This window comes from Coregonus lavaretus (assembly GCF_964263955.1).
Source record: "Coregonus lavaretus genome assembly, contig: HAP1_SCAFFOLD_6213, whole genome shotgun sequence".
NCBI lineage: Eukaryota > Metazoa > Chordata > Actinopteri > Salmoniformes > Salmonidae > Coregonus > Coregonus lavaretus.
In genome coordinates, this window is record NW_028162244.1 from 12,501 (window position 1) to 34,295 (window position 21,795).

The 21,795-nt window shown below is 39.1% G+C and overlaps 1 protein-coding gene across 1 annotated transcript in view; it reads left to right on the top strand.

Annotated features, from left to right (window-relative positions):
* Window positions 1–21,421, top strand: part of LOC311119428 (regulator of G-protein signaling 11-like) — a gene marked incomplete at both ends in the record, with an annotated part of 31,542 nt that extends 10,121 nt beyond the window's left edge. The window contains 2 exons of the mRNA XM_084194122.1: window positions 17,891–17,972; window positions 21,353–21,421. Coding sequence (XP_084050248.1) covers window positions 17,891–17,972; window positions 21,353–21,421 — 151 coding nt within the window. The remainder of the gene's footprint in view (window positions 1–17,890; window positions 17,973–21,352) is intronic.
* Window positions 21,422–21,795: the final 374 nt, after the last annotated feature.

Genomic DNA, 21,795 nt, shown 5'->3' on the forward strand with positions numbered 1-21,795 from the left:
CTAGCCTACTATACTACAACTATACTACTACTAGCCTACTATACTACAACTACTAACATTACTACTAGCCTACTATACTACAACTACTAATATTACTACTAGCCTACTATACTACTACTACTAATATTAGTACTAGCCTACTATACTACAATTACTAATATTACTACTAACCTACTATACTACAACTACTGATATTACTACTAGCCTACTATACTACTACTACTAATATTACTACTATACTACAACTACAACTACTAATATTACTACTAGCCTACTATACTACAACTACTAATATTACTACTAGCCTACTATACTACTACTACCAATATTACTACTATACTACAACTACAACTACTTATATTACTACTAGCCTACTATACTACTACTAATAATATTACTACTAGCCTACTATACTACTACTATACTACTACTAGCCTACTATACTACAACTACTAATATTACTACTAGCCTACTATACTACTACTAGCCTACTATACTACAACTACTAATATTACTACTAGCCTACTATACTACTACTAATAATAATACTACTAGCCTACTATACTACAACTACTAATATTACTACTAGCCTACTATACTACAACTACTAATATTACTACTAGCCTACTATACTACTACTAATAATAATACTACTAGCCTACTATACTACAACTACTAATATTACTACTAGCCTACTATACTACTACTAGCCCACTATACTACTACTAGCCTACTATACTACAACTACTAATATTACTACTAGCCTACTATACTACTACTACTAATAATACTACTAGCCTACTATACTACAACTACTAATATTACTACTAGCCTACTATACTACAACTACTAATATTACTACTAGCCTACTATACTACTACTAGCCTACTATACTACAACTACTAATATTACTACTAGCCTACTGTCATGGGCCTCTCACTCCACCGGGTTACCACCTTAATTTTCTTCCACTCTGCTCACCACTCTCTCTACTCAGCCTAACTAGCTCCACCTGTCCCTGCTCTGCTCTGCTCTAATTACTCTGCCAGCTGCGCTGCATTACCCACCACCTCTCCCAGTATTTAAGGCCCTGTCTTTCAGCTCTCCGGTGTCAGATCGTCTGCAAAGCTCACACCCGGAACCTGTTTGCTCGCGCTTCTGGCTCACCCTGGTTTGGTGACCCCGGACCTGCCTGATTTTTGGATACTCTTCTGCCCCAGGAGATCCAGACCTGCTTCTGCCATTACGACTCCTGACTACTCTTCAATCCCGGTAACTCTGACCAGCCTTCTGCCTTGCTACTACGTATTTTGGATTTCCCTTGAACTGTACTGCTGCCTTGTTTCATTCCGCCCTGTTGTGTCTGTGTCTCCCCCCCCCAGGACTTCTGGACCACCCACCACCGGCTTCATAGGACGCATCGCTGCCACTGGGGGGGGCACAGACCCAGCACATTGGACGGGATCCCTGTTACCCCTGGAGCCTTCATTCACTCCCTACTTCCCTTTTCCCTTAAGTTTTAATAAACTTTCTGGTGTGACGCAATTGTGGTCCTCTGGTCGTCTGTCTGAACCGTGACAGTACGATCTGACCATTATGGACTCAGCGCACACTTTCCCCGACATGGAAACCGATGAGCATGAGCAGCAGTTCCAGCAGCAGCAACAACAACTCGCCATGATCATTCAACTCCTCACCAACCTTACCCCAGCCAGTCTGCCCACCAGCCCTGCCCCCGAGTTACCTGCCCCGGTCATTGCAGCCGCTGCTCCGGAACCCAAGATTGGAAACCCCGAGCGGTTCAACGGCGATTCAACCCAGGTCCGGCCATTCCTGACTAGCTGCCGACTTCAGTTCTCCTTGCAGCCAAGGACCTTCGCCACGGAGGGGGCTAAAGTTGGGTATGCCATCACTCACCTGACGGGCCGAGCTCGACTCTGGGGAACAGCAGAGTTCGAATGTCAAACCCCCGCATGTGCAACCTTCGACCTGTTTGCTGAGGAGATGCTGAAGGTGTTTGACCTGGATTCACCAACCGCAGAGGCGTCTCGTGAACTGTTCAGTATTCGACAAGGCAGACGTACAGTCGCAGACCATTCCATCGACTTCCGAACCCTGGCTAGACGAAGTTCTTGGAACACACCATCGTTGGTGGACGCGTTCTTCCATAGTTTGGCTGACTATATCAAGGACGAGTTGGTCTCCCATGAACTGCCTTCCACTCTTGATGAAGCCATCGCACTGACTGTCAGGATCGACAGAAGGATACAGACCCGTCGTCGTGAGAGGGGGCGCCAAGGTCCACCTACTACCGGCATTCGGAGAGATCCGACTGGGCTCCTGTCATCTACTGCCACTCACCCAGGTCAGCTTGATCAGTCTGAGCCTATGGAGATTGGGCGAGCCTCTCTCACTCCTGCAGAGCGCCAGCGCCGCTTCACCTCAAACCTCTGCCTCTATTGTGGAGGTGATGGACATCGTGTGGTAACCTGCCCTTTAAAGGGCCGAAGCTCACCGGGCATAGGGGGAGTCCGGTTGAGTTCAATGACCATCCAGTCCTCCGACCGCAAACCCCTGCTGCAAGTTCACCTCCGCCTCTCTGACTCAACTCACACCCTGGCTGCTCTGGTGGATTCTGGCGCCGAAGCCAACATAATGGACATCAAGCTGGCACGCCAACTGGGACTGGAGAACCTCCGTTTGACACCTCCTATTCCTGCCCGGGCACTGGACGGACACTTACTCGGATCGGTCACTCATGTCACGGCCCCGGTCTCGATGGGTCTGTCCGGAAACCATCAAGAAACTATCCAGTTTCACCTGCTCCCCTCTCCAGGCCAACCCCTCATCCTGGGTTACCCATGGCTCCGCCGGCACAACCCTCAGCTCGACTGGGTGACCGGGGTGATCAGGGAGTGGGGAGAGGACTGCCACCGAACCTGCCTGCTTGCTGCCGCACTACCCCCTCGGCCAGTACCTACTAACTCCGCTCCTGACCTCTCCAATGTCCCAGAATGCTACCATGGTCTCAGAGAGGTGTTTAACAAAGCAAGAGCCACATCTCTGCCCCCTCACCGACCGTACGACTGTGCCATCGACCTCCTCCCTGGAACAGCCCCTCCAAAGGGTCGTCTTTATTCGTTGTCTGCTCCTGAAAGAAAGTCCATGGAGGACTACATCAATGGCTCTCTGTCCGCAGGATTAATCCGTTCATCTTCATCTCCTGCTGGTGCTGGCTTCTTCTTTGTGGGGAAGAAGGACGGATCTCTTCGCCCCTGCATCGACTACAGGGGACTCAACGACATCACAGTGAAAAACCGTTACCCTCTGCCTCTGCTCACCTCTGCTTTTGAGTTGCTCCAGGGAGCCACTGTTTTTACCAAGTTGGATCTCAGAAACGCTTACCACCTAGTGCGGATCCGGGAGGGAGATGAATGGAAAACCGCATTCAATACACCAACAGGCCACTACGAGTATCTGGTTATGCCTTTTGGCCTCACCAATGCTCCTGCTGTGTTCCAGGCTCTAGTGAATGATGTACTGCGGGACATGTTAAACAAGTTTGTCTTCGTTTACCTGGATGACATCTTAATCTACTCCAGAAACCTGTCTGAACACACCCGCCATGTCCAGCAAGTCCTTCATCGTCTTCTGGAGAATTCCCTCTACGCCAAGGCAGAGAAATGTGAGTTTCACGTCAAGACAGTGGCCTTCCTGGGGTACATAGTGGCAGAGGGAAGTATCCAAATGGATCCTGCCAAAGTATCAGCAGTCACTTCATGGCCAGTTCCGGAGAACAGAAAGAAGCTGCAACAGTTTCTGGGGTTTGCTAACTTCTATAGGAAGTTTATCCGGAACTACAGTACCGTTGCTGCCCCTCTCACTGCTCTAACCAGCACCAAGCAACCCTTCACCTGGACCCCAGCAGCCGACAAAGCCTTCAGTACCCTCAAGGTGAGGTTCACCTCCGCTCCCATCCTCCAGATGCCTGATGTGGACCGGCAATTCATTGTGGAGGTGGACGCCTCGGATGTGGGAGTTGGTGCTGTGATTTCTCAGTGGGCTGCGGAGGATAGGAAGCTCCATCCCTGTGCCTTTTTCTCACGTCGGTTGTCCCCCTCTGAGTGCAATTACGACATAGGGAACCGTGAGCTGCTGGCTGTGAAGCTTGCCTTGGAGGAGTGGCGTCACTGGCTGGAGGGGTCCACCATTCCATTTCTCGTTTGGACCGATCATAAGAACTTGGAGTACATCCGCACGGCCAAACGGTTGAACTCCAGGCAGTCCCGCTGGGCCCTGTTCTTCACCAGGTTTAATTTCACTCTGTCATACCGGCCTGGATCACGCAACACCAAGCCAGACGCCCTCTCCCGTCAATTCCAGAAGGATGACACCCCCTCCAAGGACCCTGTGTCGATTCTGCCAAGTCCCTGCATCGTTGCAGCTCTGACCTGGGCTGTTGAGGAACAGGTGCTGGAGGCTCTCCGTAACCAGCCAGGTCCCAGCACTTGCCCAGCTGACCGCCTTTTTGTCCCCGAAGACCTGAGGTCCCAGGTCGTTCAGTGGGGACATGACTCCCGCCTAGCTTGTCACCCTGGCTCCACCCGCACTTACAACCTGCTCGCCCAGAGGTTCTGGTGGCCCTCTCTGAGGAAGGATGTACGGGAATTCGTCCAAGCCTGCCCCATCTGCAACCAACACAAGTCGTCCTGCCAGCCCCCAGCCGGATTGCTGCAGCCCCTGCCTGTGCCCAGACGTCCCTGGTCTCACATCGCCCTTGACTTTGTCACGGGGCTGCCCCCTTCAAGTGGCATGACCGTCATTCTCACCATCGTTGACCGTTTCAGCAAGATGGCACACTTCATTCCCCTCCCCAAGCTCCCAACCGCCAAGGAGACCGCCCAGGTGGTCCTGGAACACGTCTTCCGGATCCACGGACTGCCAAAGGATGTAGTTTCTGACCGTGGTCCACAATTCTCCTCCGCTTTTTGGAAGGAGTTCTGTCACCTGCTGGGAGCCACAGTCAGTCTGACTTCCGGATTCCATCCCCAATCCAATGGGCAGTCAGAGCGGGCTAATCAGGAGCTCGAGAAGGCACTGCGATGCATGACTTCACGCAACCCCCACTCCTGGTCGCAGCAATTGACATGGGTGGAGTACGCACACAATTCTCTGACCTGCTCTGCCATCGGTATGTCCCCTTTCCAATGTGTTTATGGATACCAGCCTCCTCTATTTGCCAGCCAGGAAGAGGAGGTTACTTGCCCATCTGCACTTGCTTTTGCCCGTCGTTGTCGCCGCACCTGGTCACAAGCCCGAGCCACACTCCTCAGATCCGTTGCCAGCTACACTACCGGGGCCAACCGTCGGAGAATTCCTGCTCCCACCTACCATGTTGGTCAAAGGGTGTGGTTGTCATCGAAGAACCTGCCACTCAGGGTGGAGTCGCAGAAGCTGGCACCTCGGTTCATTGGCCCATTCCCTATCATAAGAGTGATTAGCCCAACTGCTGTCCGGCTCCAACTGCCTAATTCCCTGAGGGTGCACCCCACTTTCCATGTGTCTAAGATTAAGCCCATCCATGAGAGTCCGCTGGTCCCTGCTGCGCCTTGTCCTCCTCCTCCACGGCTCGTCGATGGTGGTCTGGTTTACACCGTCCGCCGCCTGCTTCGGTCCAGACGGAGGGGTAGGGGTCTCCAGTACCTCATTGACTGGGAGGGCTATGGACCTGAGGAAAGGACCTGGGTGCCAGCTAGTCGGATTGTGGATAGGACTCTCATCACCGCTTTCCACCAACGGCATCCTGATCAACCTGCAATCCGTAGGGGCCGCCCCAGAGGGGTCCCTAACCGTCCTGCCCGCTCGGCTTCCTGTTCTGTGCCTGATCCTGTCTCGGGACCTGTCCCATCTCCCGACCACGGCCCTCCGGCTTCCTCCGAGGATGAGGACGTTCACTCGGACCGTTCGGAGGAGTTCTAGCCCTCCTCCGGCTCCCCTCCTCCCGCCCGGCGTGGTGTTGCTCTTGGGACTTCTGGGGCCGTCCCTTGGGGGGGGGGTTCTGTCATGGGCCTCTCACTCCACCGGGTTACCACCTTAATTTTCTTCCACTCTGCTCACCACTCTCTCTACTCAGCCTAACTAGCTCCACCTGTCCCTGCTCTGCTCTGCTCTAATTACTCTGCCAGCTGCGCTGCATTACCCACCACCTCTCCCAGTATTTAAGGCCCTGTCTTTCAGCTCTCCGGTGTCAGATCGTCTGCAAAGCTCACACCCGGAACCTGTTTGCTCGCGCTTCTGGCTCACCCTGGTTTGGTGACCCCGGACCTGCCTGATTTTTGGATACTCTTCTGCCCCAGGAGATCCAGACCTGCTTCTGCCATTACGACTCCTGACTACTCTTCAATCCCGGTAACTCTGACCAGCCTTCTGCCTTGCTACTACGTATTTTGGATTTCCCTTGAACTGTACTGCTGCCTTGTTTCATTCCGCCCTGTTGTGTCTGTGTCTCCCCCCCCCAGGACTTCTGGACCACCCACCACCGGCTTCATAGGACGCATCGCTGCCACTGGGGGGGGCACAGACCCAGCACATTGGACGGGATCCCTGTTACCCCTGGAGCCTTCATTCACTCCCTACTTCCCTTTTCCCTTAAGTTTTAATAAACTTTCTGGTGTGACGCAATTGTGGTCCTCTGGTCGTCTGTCTGAACCGTGACAGCCTACTATACTACTACTAATAATAATACTACTAGCCTACTATACTACAACTACTAATATTACTACTACCCTACTATACTACAACTACTAATATTACTACTATCCTACTATACTACTACTAATAATAATACTACTAGCCTACTATACTACAACTACTAATATTACTACTAGCCTACTATACTACTACTAGCCCACTATACTACTACTAGCCTACTATACTACAACTACTAATATTACTACTAGCCTACTATACTACTACTAATAATAATACTACTAGCCTACTATACTACAACTACTAATATTACTACTAGCCTACTATACTACAACTACTAATATTACTACTAGCCTACTATACTAATAATACTAATAATACTACTAGCCTACTATACTACAACTACTAATATTACTACTAGCCTACTATACTACTACTAATAATAATACTACTAGCCTACTATACTACAACTACTAATATTACTACTAGCCTACTATACTACTACTACCAATATTACTACTATACTACAACTACAACTACTTATATTACTACTAGCCTACTATACTACAACTACTAATATTACTACTAGCCTACTATACTACAACTACTAATATTACTACTAGCCTGCTATACTACTACTATACTACTACTAGCAAACTATACTACAACTACTAATACCTACTATACTACTACTACTAATATTAGTACTAGCCTACTATACTACAATTACTAATATTACTACTAGCCTACTATACTACAACTACTAATATTACTACTAGCCTACTATACTACAACTACTAATATTACTACTAGCCTACTATACTACTACTACCAATATTACTACTATACTACAACTACAACTACTTATATTACTACTAGCCTACTATACTACTACTAATAATATTACTACTAGCCTACTATACTACTACTATACTACTACTAGCCTACTATACTACAACTACTAATATTACTACTAGCCTACTATACTACTACTAGCCTACTATACTACAACTACTAATATTACTACTAGCCTACTATACTACTACTACTAATATTAGTACTAGCCTACTATACTACAATTACTAATATTACTACTAGCCTACTATACTACAACTACTAATATTACTACTAGCCTACTATACTACAACTACTAATATTACTACTAGCCTACTATACTACTACTACCAATATTACTACTATACTACAACTACAACTACTTATATTACTACTAGCCTACTATACTACTACTAATAATATTACTACTAGCCTACTATACTACTACTATACTACTACTAGCCTACTATACTACAACTACTAATATTACTACTAGCCTACTATACTACTACTAGCCTACTATACTACAACTACTAATATTACTACTAGCCTACTATACTACTACTAATAATAATACTACTAGCCTAATATACTACAACTACTAACATTACTACTAGCCTACTATACTACAACTACTAATATTACTACTAGCCTACTATACTACTACTACTAATATTAGTACTAGCCTACTATACTACAATTACTAATATTACTACTAGCCTACTATACTACAACTACTAATATTACTACTAGCCTACTATACTACAACTACTAATATTACTACTAGCCTACTATACTACTACTACCAATATTACTACTATACTACAACTACAACTACTTATATTACTACTAGCCTACTATACTACTACTAATAATATTACTACTAGCCTACTATACTACTACTATACTACTACTAGCCTACTATACTACAACTACTAATATTACTACTAGCCTACTATACTACTACTAATAATAATACTACTAGCCTACTATACTACAACTACTAATATTACTACTAGCCTACTATACTACAACTACTAATATTACTACTATCCTACTATACTACTACTAATAATAATACTACTAGCCTACTATACTACAACTACTAATAATACTACTAGCCTACTATACTACTACTACTAATATTACTACTAGCATACTATACTACAACTACTAATAATACTACTAGCCTACTATACTACTACTAATAATATTACTACTAGCCTACTATACTACTACTATACTACTACTAGCCTACTATACTACAACTACTAACATTACTACTAGCCTACTATACTACAACTACTAATATTACTACTAGCCTACTATACTACTAATACTAATATTACTACTAGCCTACTATACTACAACTACTAATATTACTACTAGCCTACTATACTACTACTACCAATATTACTACTATACTACAACTACAACTACTTATATTACTACTAGCCTACTATACTACTACTAATAATATTACAACTAGCCTACTATACTACTACTATACTACTACTAGCCTACTATACTACAACTACTAATATTACTACTAGCCTACTATACTACTACTAGCCTACTATACTACAACTAATAATAATACTACTAGCCTACTATACTACAACTACTAATATTACTACTAGCCTACTATACTACAACTACTAATATTACTACTAGCCTACTATACTACTACTAATAATAATACTACTAGCCTACTATACTACAACTACTAATATTACTACTAGCCTACTATACTACTACTAGCCCACTATACTACTACTAGCCTACTATTCTACAACTACTAATATTACTACTAGCCTACTATACTACTACTAATAATAATACTACTAGCCTACTATACTACAACTACTAATATTACTACTAGCCTACTATACTACAACTACTAATATTACTACTAGCCTACTATACTACTAATAATAATAATAGTACTAGCCTACTATACCACAACTACTAATATTACTACTAGCATACTATACTACTACTGCTAATAATACTACTTGCCTACTATACTACAACTACTAATATTACTACTAGCCTACTATACTACTACTAGCCTACTATACTACAACTACTAATATTACAACTAGCCTACTATACTACTACTATACTACTACTAGCCTACTATACTACAACTACTAATATTACTACTAGCCTACTATACTACTACTAGCCTACTATACTACAACTAATAATAATACTACTAGCCTACTATACTACAACTACTAATATTACTACTAGCCTACTATACTACAACTACTAATATTACTACTAGCCTACTATACTACTACTAATAATAATACTACTAGCCTACTATACTACAACTACTAATATTACTACTAGCCTACTATACTACTACTAGCCCACTATACTACTACTAGCCTACTATTCTACAACTACTAATATTACTACTAGCCTACTATACTACTACTAATAATAATACTACTAGCCTACTATACTACAACTACTAATATTACTACTAGCCTACTATACTACAACTACTAATATTACTACTAGCCTACTATACTACTAATAATAATAATAGTACTAGCCTACTATACCACAACTACTAATATTACTACTAGCATACTATACTACTACTGCTAATAATACTACTTGCCTACTATACTACAACTACTAATATTACTACTAGCCTACTATACTACTACTAGCCTACTATACTACAACTACTAATATTACTACTAGCCTACTATACTACTAATAATAATAACACTACTAGCCTACTATACTACAACTACTAATATTACTACTAGCCTACTATACTACTACTACCACTAATACTACTAGCCTACTATACTACTACTAATAATATTACTACTAGCCTACTATACTACTAATAATAATATTACTACTAGACTACTATACTACTACTATACTACTACTAGCCTACTATACTACAACTACTAATATTACTACTAGCATACTATACTACAACTACTTATATTACTACTAGCCTACTACACTACTACTACTAATATTACTACTAGCCTACTACTACTAATATTACTACTAGCCTACTATACTACTACTATACTACTACTAGCCTACTATACTACAACTACTAATATTACTACTAGCCTACTATACTACTACTATACTACTACTAGCCTACTATACTACTACTATACTACTACTAGCCTACTATACTACAACTACCAATATTACTACTAGCCTACTATACTACAACTACTAATATTACTACTAGCCTACTATACTAGTGTATGTGTGTGTGTGTGTGTGTGTGTGTGTGTGTGTGTGTGTCTTTGTGTGTGTGTGTGTGTGTGTGTGTGTGTGTGTGTGTGCAGGGCCTCTAAGCAGAGAAAGAAGTCTGACCGTATTGTTCTGGAGTGTCAGGAACAAGCCTACTGGCTGATCAACAAACCATGTGTAAATATACAACTATAATACTACTAGCCTACTATACTACAACTACTAATAATACTACTAGCCTACTATACTACTACTACTAATATTAATACTAGCCTACTATACTACTACTACTAATATTAATACTAGCCTACTATACTACTACTACTAATATTACTACTAGCCTACTATACTACAGCTACTAATAATATTACTACTAGACTAATATACTACTACTATACTACTACTAGCCTACTATACTACTACTACTAATATTAATACTAGCCTACTATACTACTACTACTAATATTAATACTAGCCTACTATACTACTACTACTAATATTAATACTAGCCTACTATACTACTAATAATAATAATACTACTAGCCTACTATACTACTAATAATAATATTACTACTAGCCTACTATACTACTGCTACTAATATTAATACTAGCCTACTATACTACTACTACTACTAATATTACTACTAGCCTACTATACTACAACTACTAATATTAATACTAGCCTACTATACTACTACTACTAATATTACTACTAGCCTACTATACTACTAATAATAATATTACTACTAGCCTACTATACTACAACTACTAATATTACTACTAGCCTACTGTACTACAACTACTAATATTACTACTAGCCTACTATACTACAACTACTAATATTAGTACTAGCATACTATACTACAACTACTAATATTACTACTAGCCTACTATACTACAATTACTAATGTTACTACTAGCCTACTATACTACAACTACTGATATTACTACTAGCCTACTATACTACTACTACTAATATTACTACTATACTACAACTACAACTACTAATATTACTACTAGCCTACTATACTACAACTACTAATATTACTACTAGCCTACTATACTACTACTACCAATATTACTACTATACTACAACTACAACTACTTATATTACTACTAGCCTACTATACTACTACTAATAATATTACTACTAGCCTACTATACTACAACTACTAATATTACTACTAGCCTACTATACTACAACTACTAATATTACTACTAGCCTACTATACTACTACTAATAATAATACTACTAGCCTACTATACTACAACTACTAATATTACTACTAGCCTACTATACTACAACTACTAATATTACTACTAGCCTACTATACTACTACTAATAATAATACTACTAGCCTACTATACTGCAACTACTAATATTACTACTAGCCTACTATACTACTACTACTAATATTACTACTAGCCTACTATACTACTAATAATAATAATACTACTAGCCTACTATACTGCAACTACTAATATTACTACTAGCCTACTATACTACTACTACTAATAATACTACTAGCCTACTATACTACAACTACTAATATTACTACTAGCCTACTATACTACTACTAGCCTACTATACTGCAACTACTAATATTACTACTAGCCTACTATACTACTACTACTAATAATACTACTAGCCTACTATACTACAACTACTAATATTACTACTAGCCTACTATACTACAACTACTAATATTACTACTAGCCTACTATACTACTACTAATAATAATACTACTAGCCTACTATACTGCAACTACTAATATTACTACTAGCCTACTATACTACTACTACTAATAATACTACTAGCCTACTATACTACAACTACTAATATTACTACTAGCCTACTATACTACTACTAGCCCACTATACTACTACTAGCCTACTATACTACAACTACTAATATTACTACTAGCCTACTATACTACTACTAATAATAATACTACTAGCCTACTATACTACAACTACTAATATTACTACTAGCCTACTATACTACTACTACTAATATTACTACTAGCCTACTATACTGCAACTACTAATATTACTACTAGCCTACTATACTGCAACTACTAATATTACTACTAGCCTACTATACTACTACTACTAATAATACTACTAGCCTACTATACTACAACTACTAATATTACTACTAGCCTACTATACTACTACTAGCCTACTATACTGCAACTACTAATATTACTACTAGCCTACTATACTACTACTACTAATAATACTACTAGCCTACTATACTACAACTACTAATATTACTACTAGCCTACTATACTACTACTAGCCTACTATACTACAACTACTAATATTACTACTAGCCTACTATACTGCAACTACTAATATTACTACTAGCCTACTATACTACTAATAATAATAATACTACTAGCCTACTATACTACAACTACTAATATTACTACTAGCCTACTATACTACAACTACTAATATTACTACTAGCCTACTATACTACTACTAATAATAATACTACTAGCCTACTATACTGCAACTACTAATATTACTACTAGCCTACTATACTACTACTACTAATAATACTACTAGCCTACTATACTACTACTACTAATAATACTACTAGCCTACTATACTACTACTAGCCTACTATACTACTACTAATAATATTACTACTAGCCTACTATACTACTACTATACTACTACTAGCCTACTATACTACAACTACTAACATTACTACTAGCCTACTATACTACAACTACTAATATTACTACTAGCCTACTATACTACTAACACTAATATTAGTACTAGCCTACTATACTACAATTACTAATATTACTACTAGCCTACTATACTACAACTACTGATATCACTACTAGCCTACTATACTACTACTACTAATATTACTACTATACTACAACTACAACTACTAATATTACTACTAGCCTACTATACTACAACTACTAATATTACTACTAGCCTACTATACTACTACTACCAATATTACTACTATACAACAACTACAACTACTTATATTACTACTAGCCTACTATACTACTACTAATAATATTACTACTAGCCTACTATACTACTACTATACTACTACTAGCCTACTATACTACAACTACTAATATTACTACTAGCCTACTATACTACTACTAGCCTACTATACTACAACTACTAATATTACTACTAGCCTACTATACTACTAATAATAATAATACTACTAGCCTACTATACTACAACTACTGATATTACTACTAGCCTACTGTACTACAACTACTAATATTACTACTAGCCTACTATACTACTACTAACAATAATACTACTAGCCTACTATACTACAACTACTAATATTACTACTAGCCTACTATACTACTACTAGCCCACTATACTACTACTAGCCTACTATACTACAACTACTAATATTACTACTAGCCTACTATACTACTACTACTAATAATACTACTAGCCTACTATACTACAACTACTAATATTACTACTAGCCTACTATACTACAACTACTAATATTACTACTAGCCTACTATACTACAACTACTACTATTACTACTAGCCTACTATACTACTACTATACTACTACTAGCCTACCACACTACTACTACACTACTACTACTAATATTACTACTAGCCTACTATACTACTAATAATAATAATACTACTAGCCTACTATACTACAACTACTAATATTACTACTAGCCTACTATACTACAACTACTAATATTACTACTAGCCTACTATACTACTACTAGCCTACTATACTACTACTAATAATATTACTACTAGCCTACTATACTACTACTACTAATAATACTACTAGCCTACTATACTACAACTACTAATATTACTACTAGCCTACTATACTACTACTACTAATAATACTGCTAGCCTACTATACTACTACTAGCCTACTATACTACAACTACTAATATTACTACTAGCCTACTATACTACTACTACTAATAATACTACTAGCCTACTATACTACAACTATACTACTACTAGCCTACCACACTACTACTACACTACTACTACTAATATTACTACTAGCCTACTATACTACTAATAATAATAATACTACTAGCCTACTATACTACAACTACTAATATTACTACTAGCCTACTATACTACAACTACTAATATTACTACTAGCCTACTATACTACTACTAGCCTACTATACTACAACTACTAATATTACTACTAGCCTACTATACTACTACTAATAATATTACTACTCGCCTACTATACTACTACTACTAATAATACTACTAGCCTACTATACTACAACTACTAATATTACTACTAGCCTACTATACTACTAATAATAATAATACTACTAGCCTACTATACTACTACTAATAATATTACTACTAGACTACTATACTACTACTATACTACTACTATACTACTACTAGCCTACTATACTACAACTACTAATATTACTACTACCATACTATACTACAACTACTAATAATACTACTAGCCTACTATACTACAACTACTAATATTACTACTAGCCTACTATACTACTACTACTAATAATACTACTAGCCTAATATACTACAACTACTAATATTACTACTAGCCTACTATACTACTACTAGCCTACTATACTACAACTACTAATATTACTACTAGCCTACTATACTACTACTAATAATAATACTACTAGCCTACTATACTACAACTACTAATATTACTACTAGCCTACTATACTACTACTACTAATAATACTACTAGCCTACTATACTACAACTACTGATATTACTACTAGCCTACTATACTACTACTACTAATAATACTACTAGCCTACTATACTACAACTACTAATATTACTACTAGCCTACTATACTACTACTAGCCTACTATACTACAACTACTAATATTACTACTAGCCTACTATACTACTACTACTAATATTACTACTAGCCTACTATACTACTAATAATAATAATACTACTAGCCTACTATACTACTACTACTAATATTACTACTAGCCTACTATACTACAGCTACTACTATACTACTAGCCTACTATACTACAACTACTAATAATACTACTAGCCTACTATACTACTACTAATAATATTACTACTAGACTACTATACTACTAATAATACTACTAGCCTACTATACTACAACTACTAATATTACTACTAGCCTACTATACTACAACTACTAATATTACTACTAGCCTACTATACTACAACTACTACTATTACTACTAGCCTACTATACTACTAATAATAATAATACTACTAGCCTACTATACTACAACTACTAATATTACTACTAGCCTACTATACTACAACTACTAATATTACTACTAGCCTACTATACTACTACTAGCCTACTATACTACTACTAATAATATTACTACTAGCCTACTATACTACTACTACTAATAATACTACTAGCCTACTATACTACAACTACTAATATTACTACTAGCCTACTATACTACTACTACTAATAATACTGCTAGCCTACTATACTACTACTAGCCTACTATACTACAACTACTAATATTACTACTAGCCTACTATACTACTACTACTAATAATACTACTAGCCTACTATACTACAACTATACTACTACTAGCCTACCACACTACTACTACACTACTACTACTAATATTACTACTAGCCTACTATACTACTAATAATAATAATACTACTAGCCTACTATACTACAACTACTAATATTACTACTAGCCTACTATACTACAACTACTAATATTACTACTAGCCTACTATACTACTACTAGCCTACTATACTACAACTACTAATATTACTACTAGCCTACTATACTACTACTAATAATATTACTACTCGCCTACTATACTACTACTACTAATAATACTACTAGCCTACTATACTACAACTACTAATATTACTACTAGCCTACTATACTACTAATAATAATAATACTACTAGCCTACTATACTACTACTAATAATATTACTACTAGACTACTATACTACTACTATACTACTACTATACTACTACTAGCCTACTATACTACAACTACTAATATTACTACTAGCCTACTATACTACTACTAATAATAATACTACTAGCCTACTATACTACAACTACTAATATTACTACTAGCCTACTATACTACTACTACTAATAATACTACTAGCCTAATATACTACAACTACTAATATTACTACTAGCCTACTATACTACTACTAGCCTACTATACTACAACTACTAATATTACTACTAGCCTACTATACTACTACTAATAATAATACTACTAGCCTACTATACTACAACTACTAATATTACTACTAGCCTACTATACTACTACTACTAATAATACTACTAGCCTACTATACTACAACTACTGATATTACTACTAGCCTACTATACTACTACTACTAATAATACTACTAGCCTACTATACTACAACTACTAATATTACTACTAGCCTACTATACTACTACTAGCCTACTATACTACAACTACTAATATTACTACTAGCCTACTATACTACTACTACTAATATTACTACTAGCCTACTATACTACTAATAATAATAATACTACTAGCCTACTATACTACTACTACTAATATTACTACTAGCCTACTATACTACAGCTACTACTATACTACTAGCCTACTATACTACAACTACTAATAATACTACTAGCCTACTATACTACTACTAATAATATTACTACTAGACTACTATACTACTACTATACTACTACTAGCCTACTATACTACAACTACTAATATTACTACTAGCATACTATACTACAACTACTTATATTACTACTAGCCTACTATACTACTACTACTAATATTACTACTATACTACAACTACAACTACTAATATTACTACTAGCCTACTATACTACTACTATACTACTACTAGCCTACTATACTACTACTATACTACTACTAGCCTACTATACTACAACTACTAATATTACTACTAGCCTACTATACTACAACTACTAATATTACTACTAGCCTACTATACTAGTGTATGTGTGTGTGTGTGTGTGTGTGTGTGTGTGTGTGTGTGTGTGTGTGTGTGTGTGTCTTTGTGTGTGTGTGTGTGTGTGTGTGTGTGTGTGTGCAGGGCCTCTAAGCAGAGAAAGAAGTCTGACCGTATTGTTCTGGAGTGTCAGGAACAAGCCTACTGGCTGATCAACAAACCATGTGTAAATATACAACTATAATACTACTAGCCTACTATACTACAACTACTAATAATACTACTAGCCTACTATACTACTACTACTAATATTAATACTAGCCTACTATACTACTACTACTAATATTAATACTAGCCTACTATACTACTACTACTAATATTACTACTAGCCTACTATACTACAACTACTAATAATATTACTACTAGACTACTATACTACTACTATACTACTACTAGCCTACTATACTACTACTACTAATATTAATACTAGCCTACTATACTACTACTACTAATATTAATACTAGCCTACTATACTACTACTACTAATATTAATACTAGCCTACTATACTACTACTACTAATAATACTACTAGCCTACTATACTACTACTAATAATATTACTACTAGCCTACTATACTACTACTACTAATATTAATACTAGCCTACTATACTACTACTACTAATATTACTACTAGCCTACTATACTACAACTACTAATATTAATACTAGCCTACTATACTACTACTACTAATATTACTACTAGCCTACTATACTACTAATAATAATATTACTACTAGCCTACTATACTACAACTACTAATATTACTACTAGCCTACTGTACTACAACTACTAATATTACTACTAGCCTACTATACTACAACTACTAATATTACTACTAGCCTACTATACTACTACTACCAATATTACTACTATACTACAACTACAACTACTTATATTACTACTAGCCTACTATACTACAACTACTAATATTACTACTAGCATACTATACTACAACTACTAATATTACTACTAGCCTACTATACTACTACTATACTACTACTAGCCTACTATACTACAACTACTAATATTACTACTAGCCTACTATACTACAACTACTAATATTACTACTAGCCTGCTATACTACTACTATACTACTACTAGCATACTATACTACAACTACTAATATTACTACTAGCCTACTATACTACAACTACTAATATTACTACTAGCCTACTATACTACAACTATACTACTACTAGCCTACTATACTACAACTACTAACATTACTACTAGCCTACTATACTACAACTACTAATATTACTACTAGCCTACTATACTACTACTACTAATATTAGTACTAGCCTACTATACTACAATTACTAATATTACTACTAGCCTACTATACTACAACTACTGATATTACTACTAGCCTACTATACTACTACTACTAATATTACTACTATACTACAACTACAACTACTAATATTACTACTAGCCTACTATACTACAACTACTAATATTACTACTAGCCTACTATACTACAACTACTAATACAACTACTAGCCTACTATACTACAACTACTAATATTACTACTAGCCTACTATACTACTACCAGCCTACTATACTACAACTACTAATATTACTACTAGCCTACTATACTACAACTACTAATACAACTACTAGCCTACTATACTACAACTACTAATATTACTACTAGCCTACTATACTACAACTACTAATAATACTACTAGCCTACTATACTACAACTACTAATATTACTACTAGCCTACTATACTACAACTACTAATATTACCCAACTACAAATATTACCCAGACCAGATCAGTCTAACCCAGACCCAGACCAGATCAGTCTAACCCAGACCCAGACCAGATCAGTTTAATCAGACCAGATCAATCTAACCCAGACCCAGACCAGATTAGTCTAACCCAGACCCAGACCAGATTAGTCTAACCCAGACCAGATCAGTCTAATCCAGACCCAGACCAGATTAGTCTAACCCAGACCCAGTCCAGATCAGTCTAACCCAGACCCAGACCAGATCAGTCTAACCCAGACAAGATCAATCTAACCCAGACCCAGACCAGATCAGTCTAACAGACCCAGACCAGATCAGTCTAACAGACCCAGACCAAATCAGTCTAACCCATACCCAGACCAGATCAGTCTAACAGACCCAGACCAGATCAGTCGTACCCAGACCCAGACCAGATCAGTCTAACCCAGTCCAGTTTAACTGTCTCAGACACAAAATATTAAGATGTAATCTGTTAAAAGCTTCAGATGGAAAATAGATATAAGGGTAGAGAGGGAGGGGGGGAGGAGAGGGGGAGGAGAGAGAGAGGTGAGGGAAGGAGAGAGAGAGGTGAGAGGAGGAGAGAGGGTGAGAGGGAGAGGAGGAGAGAGGAGGAGAGAGAGAGGTGAGGGAAGGAGAGAGAGAGGTGAGAGGAGGAGACAGTGGAGGGGAGGAGAGAGAGAGGTGAGGGGAGGAGACAGTGGAGGGGAGGGTTAGGGTTAGGGTTAGGGGAGGAGAGACAGTGGAGGGGAGGAGAGAGAGAGGAGGGGAGGGGAGACAGTAGAGGGGAGGAGACAGTGGAGGGGAGGGTTAGGGTTAGGGTTAGGGGAGGAGAGACAGTGGAGGGGAGGAGAGAGAGAGGAGGGGAGGGGAGACAGTAGAGGGGAGGAGACAGTGGAGGGGAGGGTTAGGGTTAGGGTTAGGGGAGGAGAGACAGTGGAGGGGAGGAGAGAGAGAGGAGGGGAGGGTGCACTCTCTCTTCTGTTCCTTCATTCTCCTGAATTAAAGAGGAGAAGTGGATAAAAAGAAAGGGTGAAGAGGAGCGGAGAGAGAGAATGGAGGGAATAAAAGATGGAGGAAATAGAGTGGAAAACAGGAGCAGGGCTCAGTGCTCACACTCTCTCTCTCTTTCTCTCAGAGCTGACTGGGTGTGTGTGTCTGTGTGTGTGTGTGTGTGTGTGTGTGTGTGTGTGTATGTGTCTGTGTGTGTGTCTGTGTGTGTGTGTCTGTGTCTGTCTGTGTCTGTGTGTGTGTGTGTGTGTGTCTGTGTGTGTGTGTGTGTCTGTGTGTGTGTGTGTGTGTGTGTGTGTGTGTGTGTGTCTGTGTGTGTGTGTGTGTGTGTGTGTGTGTGTCTGTGTCTGTGTGTGTCTGTGTCTGTCTGTGTCTGTGTGTGTGTGTGTGTGTGTGTGTGTGTCTGTGTCTGTGTCTGTGTCTGTGTCTGTGTGTGTGTGTGTCTGTGTCTGTGTCTGTGTGTGTGTGTGTCTGTGTGTGTGTGTGTGTGTGTGTGTGTGAGTGTGTGTGTGTGTGTGTGTGTGTGTGTGTATGTGTGTGTTTGTGTGTCTGTGTCTGTGTGTGTCTGTGTCTGTGTGTGTGTGTGTGTGTGTGTGTGTGTGTGTGTGTGTGTGTGTGTGTGTGTGTGTGTGTGTCTGTGTCTGTGTGTGTGTGTGTGTGTGTGTGTGTGTGTGTGTGTGTGTGTGTCTGTGTCTGTGTGTGTCTTGTGTGTGTGTGTGTGTGTGTCTGTGTCTGTGTGTGTCTGTGTCTGTGTGTGTGTGTCTGTGTCTGTGTGTTGCAGCCAGGGGCGTTTGACGTGTTGGATCTAGGACCTGAGAGATGCGACGTCCTCAGCTCCCGAGTCACACTGGTCAGTAACCTGTAACTCTGAACCCTGATCCCTGACCTCAATAACCCCTCAACCCTCAAACATGTTGCTCAGTAATAAAACTAAATTCTCTCCTTCTCTCTGTCCTTCTCTGTCCTTCTCTCTCTCTCTCTCTCTCTCTCTCTCTCTCTCTCTCTCTCTCTCTGGTGCTGCACGCGAGGTCCATAGTAAGTGTTTCTGACAGCGAACAAACACCTAGTCACCATAGTAACTTACACCGTCTGTCATCACCATAGTGACACCAACTGTAGTTACAATAGTGACTAACACTGACTGTACCCTAACTCCAACGTGTTTATTATGACTACTCAGTAAAGACTCTCTCCTCCTTCTCCTCCTACTGTCTCCTCCTCTTC